Source organism: Cynara cardunculus, unplaced genomic scaffold (genome assembly GCF_001531365.2).
Source record: "Cynara cardunculus var. scolymus isolate 2C unplaced genomic scaffold, CcrdV1 Un_Scaffold_6079, whole genome shotgun sequence".
Classification (NCBI taxonomy): domain Eukaryota; kingdom Viridiplantae; phylum Streptophyta; class Magnoliopsida; order Asterales; family Asteraceae; genus Cynara; species Cynara cardunculus.
The window spans coordinates 11,011-16,350 of NW_020202757.1; the positions used below are offsets into that span (position 1 = coordinate 11,011).

Below are 5,340 nucleotides of genomic sequence, written 5' to 3' on the forward strand. Positions count from 1 at the left end.
ACTACGTGAGAGATTCAAATGAAATCCCACCGTTTAATTATGCATTCAGTAGATAATCCCAAGAGATCCGGGAAATATGTACACACATGTGCAATCAGAGTAAGATATAGAAATATAACACGTGGCATGTGCATGGCAATATTTCTTTTAAATAGTATATTAGAAATCGGTATATTAACCACAAAGTTGGTGTTTGATTGGTTTGAGTTTGACTTTAAAAGCCAAAAATATCAGAAGGTTTCAGGTTTAAATACAAGAAGGAATAAAAATCCCCTTGTGGCCACGGAGGTTCAAATGCTATGACTCCGGACTACTTGCAAAGCAGGTGATCACCTTAGGATTAGTCATAGCTGATTGGATATTCGGGTTATTAAAATAAAATGGAAAAAATTGCACCAAAATGGAATCAACTTTCATCTGATTTCTATTTTAAGAAACCAACTTTCAAAATCGTCATTTTGGATAAACAACTTGCACATGATTCCTATTTTGAGGAACCAACTTGCAAAATAATTATAGAAAAATAACTAAAATTCGTTTTTTTTTTAATTAATGCAATAAAATCTATTTTTCATTTCAAATCTCGTTTTTTTTTAAATTCAGAATGTGATATTAAATAGATATAAAAATCTTGAATGTGATATTTAATATTTATTTTATATTGCATTAATTAAATTTTTTTCTATTAAATTGATTTTTTTACATTAGTAGAAAACAATTTTTATTGTGATAAAATTTGATATCTGAATTTTTTTTTTTAAATTTGAAATGAAAAATAGATTTTATTGTATTAATTTTTGGAAAAAAAACGAATTTTAGTTATTTTTCTATAATTATTTTGCAAGTTGGTTTCCCAAAATAGGAATCAGGTGCAAGTTGGTTCTCTAAAATGACGATTTTGAAAGTTGGTTCTCCAAAATAAAAATCCGATACAAATTGTTTCTCCAAAATAACGATTTTGAAAGTTAATTCCTCAAAACTAAAATTATTTTAATATAACTTTCCAAAAAAATGGGTATAAGTCTTTTCATATCCTCATTATTATAAGAGGGCCATTAGAGTGGCATATCTATTGCCATAACCATCGATTCTAGACCTGCACCAGAATTTGAAGCAATGGAGATCGAAATCATTTCCAAAGAGAGCATCAAACCATCGTCCCCAACACCACACCACTTGAAAACCTTCAAGCTCTCCCTCTTAGATCAGCTTATTATCAACCCTTATGTACCAATCGTCTTGTACTACCCTAATCACAATGGCAACAACATCCTCCAAGCCCTAGAAAGATCATTGGCTCTCAAGAAATCTTTATCCGAAACCTTGACTCAGTTTTACCCTCTTGCTGGAACCATCAAGAATGATCTTTCTATCGACTGCAATGATGTTGGTGCTTGTTACGCCATAGCTTTGGTTCGTTGTGGTCTCAACGAGCTTCTAAGCCATCCTGACCACCAGCTCCTCAATGGGTTGTTGCCGTTTCAACCTAGTTTCGAGGGGTCTGGTGCAGGTGCTCGTGTAACAAATGTTCAAGTGAACATTTTCGAATGCGGTGGGATCGCTATCGGCTTGTGTATTTCACACAGGATCGTTGATGGCGCTGCGCTCCGCACGTTTCTAGACGGATGGACCAACATGGCATGTGGAGCTAAAGAAGTCGTGTATCCAAACTTATCTGCACCTTCCCTCTTCCCTGCAAAAGACTCGTGGCTCAGAGATTCATCAATGGCGATGTGTGGGTCATGGTTGAAGGAAGGGAAGTGTGTCACGAAACGATTTGTGTTTGATTCTGATTCCATAGCCAGACTGAAAGCTGAAGCAACTACAAATGGAGTGAAGAGCCCTACACGTGTTGAGGTGGTGTCTGCTTTGATATGGAAGTCTGCAATGGAAGCATCCAAACAAACCTGTGGTTTCCAGAAGCCTTCTCGCTTAGCACACTTGGTGAACCTTCGTCGAAAGCTCGCATCAACCTTGTCGAAAGACTCCATCGGTAACGTGATTTGGCCCGCCACAGCAAAGTGCCAAGCTGACTACGAACCTACATTGCATGGTTTGGTGAATAAGGTGCGGGAAAGCATTTCGAAGATCGACAGCGAGTTCGTAACCAAAGCACAAGGCGAAAAAGGGTACGTTGCGATGCAGGAGTCTATCAAAGAAATGGGAGAAATCAGCTCCAGAGGGACCATGGATAACTACACCTTTACAAGCTGGTGCAAGATGGGTTTCAACCAAATCGATTTCGGGTGGGGAGAACCGAGTTGGGTGACGGGTATCATCGGCCATGGCAGCCCGATGTTCGTCAATCAGGTGACCTTAATGGACACAAAATGTGGTGAAGGAATAGAAGCATTTGTTAACTTGGATGAAGAAGAGATGGAGATTGTACAAGGCAATACAAAGCTACAAGCATATGCTTCTGTAGATCCATGCCCCATGCCAAAGTTGATGGAATGATTAAGAGTTTGATCTGAATGGATTCAGTCGTCTTTTACATCATCATATGTACCTTTTGATGCTTTCTGTTGAAATAATGTAATTTAAGATCATATTGATAAGGTTCTCTCGGTTGGGTATCAATTCACTACAACAAAATCGGGTTTATAGGACATTCTCAAATTCTAAGTGTCCTAATAGACCTCTTTATAAGACTTAGTTTATAGGACCAAAAAAATAAAGTGTCATACCTAAGGGTGTTGTAATAAGTTTATATGACGCTTTTGGGCGTCTTTACAAGTTTTTTAGGACATTTTTTATACAAAGTGTCGCATTAGCAACTTTATATAACACTTTTGAGAAATTGTCTTATAAACTCATTTTTTATAGGACATTTGTTTTTATAGGATAATTTTTCAAATAATGTCCTATAAAGTTGATAATGAGACACTTTATGTTAAAAGTGTCCTAAAAAACTTACTACGATGTCAAAAGACGTTATATAAACTTATTACAACATCTTTATATAAAACACTTTATTTTTATTTTTTTGTCCTATAAACTAAGTCCTGTAAAAAGGTCTATTAGGACGCTTAGAATTTGGAACTGTCCTATAAACCCGATTTTGTTGTAGTGAGTCGGCTCACATAACAGGTTGGATATCCAGATTGATAAAAAAAAAAACTAAAGCTTGAAATGGACGATTATAAAACGAGTTTGGAAGAAGGCCGACTTGGAAGACCTTCTGCTTTGATTCTTCTCATTGATTAGACATCAGATTGTTTCAGATTGAGTTATTTCATATTGGGTTGAGTTGAGTTGATCGGTTTGGTCGGGTTTTTCAGCACCCCTAGTCATTAGGCTTGCTTTATTAGGTAGCACAAATAGGTCACATCATATTCACTAGCATTCGGTGTTAATTATTGAACTTTCGGTACATTATTTGAAACTCACGCACTTCGAAATATCAACCTATACAGGTCGCCAGACAACCTTGCCTCGTGAGCAAAGGACGTCGGCCTAGGACACATGCATGAAATTAGCCAAAAAGGATGATGCCACTTTATATCATTCAGCCTATTGATTCAAAACAATTTTCAACAATCATTTTTTATCTGATACTAGATCATACAGAGAGTCACTAATCGTTATGACCACTTAATCATTCTGCACCAAATGATTCCGAATCTGCCAAACAACCCCTTAATTTGAATACTGAATAAACCAACTTAGGGGCCGCTTACCAAACACTTACCCGAGTAAGCGCTTATCAAGTCACATTAATTTAACGGATGAATATGACAAAGACCAAAAATCTTACCCGGTAAGAACGAGACAAGGAGCAAGAGTCTTACCGGGTAAGTGAAGGCGACGCCTCTTACCACGGTAAGAGCTTATCCGGTAAATTATTGTATATTGTGTCGTTTTGGTGGACTAAAATATTACCCGGTAAGTAACTAATAATGTTGAATTTTATCGGTAAGCACTTATCCGATAGATTTTTGGTAAACAGCCCCTAAAACTCATAACTATATTTGCTAAAATTCGTTGTAATTTGAGAGATGAATTGAGAGTGTGAACAGTGATTTCTTCCATTAATGTTAGTCAAAAGTTCGAGTTATGATCATCTTCTTCACTTAATGCCTAAAATCTTGTTCGTATGACCATCTCTCGTGTGACATTCACGCCAACACAAACAAATAAACCAAAGAATCGTTAAGAGGTAAATCTTGTTTGATAAAAAAGAATCTAACTCTTAATGGTTCTAAAACCCTCTAAATGATTTTGTATCTTGGATCTCCCTTAACCATTATGAGCCCTAATTTCATTGTACACAATTACCAAACAATTATATTTCATTTTATATTATACCATGAGAGCATTTTAATCATTCTGACCACTTAATCATTCTGTACCAAACCATTCAGCAATTGCCAAACAGCCCCTTAGTAGATATTTTTCTCTCCACAAAAGAGTTTTTTTTTATCAATCTGGATATCCAACCTGTTATATGAGTCGACTAATCCTAAGACGACCACCTGCTTTGTAGGTAGTCCGGGATCATCACATTTGAACATCCATAACCACAAAAAGTTTTTTATTTCTCTTTAGATTTGAACCTAAGACCTCCAAAAATTTTCTACGGTCGTGGATCGCTTGATTGTTTTTTTCTCTATTAGTTTGCTTTTGTTAAAAGAAAAGTATGAATCTTGGAACATGAGGTGACACATCTGAAATAAAGGAATTGTTATCAAGAAAGATGGGGTTGGCCTCACAAGTCACATGATGTTTAAACAATGGGAACGTTTTTTCTTTCAATGGGATTGTTTCTAGAAAATGGAACACTTCATGGCTCATGAGGCCATTAATATATATTGTTAATTAAATATATTTTAACATAAATTATATATATATATGAGTTTAATCATTTGAAAAAAAATTTAAATGTGAGATCCAATCTTTGGATACTGATTGATTTAGTCTTCTTTACTAGGTTCCTTGTAGTATTAGGGACGGACCCAAAAAAAAAATTCAAACGGTGGCACCATAAAATTAATACAGTATACTATACATCTAAAAATAATTACAAAAAATATGGTTTTTATAGTACCGATAGGGCTGTAAACGAACCGAACATTCAGCGAACCGTTTGTGAACCGTTCGACGGGAAGTTTGTTTATGTTCGTTTATTTAATAAATGAACGAACATGAACTATTTTTTTTTTTGTTCGTTTAGTTAAACGAACGAACATGAACAAGAGTCTCGTTCGTTCGTTTATGTTCGTGAACGTTCGTTCATTTACCGTCCGTTTATGTTCGTTTATGTTCGTTTATATATTAAGTTTAATATATTATCTTTTATTTATTTACTTTGAATTCAAATAATATTTATTTATGTTCGTT

At 35.3% G+C, this 5,340-nt stretch overlaps 1 protein-coding gene across 1 annotated transcript; it reads left to right on the top strand.

The window, feature by feature from the left end:
• The first annotated feature begins 1,116 nt into the window (after nucleotides 1–1,116).
• Nucleotides 1,117–2,511, top strand: LOC112504582 (vinorine synthase-like). Its single transcript, XM_025108533.1, has one exon. It carries the CDS (start codon nucleotides 1,117–1,119, stop codon nucleotides 2,455–2,457), a length of 1,341 nt encoding a protein of 446 aa, XP_024964301.1. The 3' UTR covers nucleotides 2,458–2,511.
• Nucleotides 2,512–5,340: the final 2,829 nt, after the last annotated feature.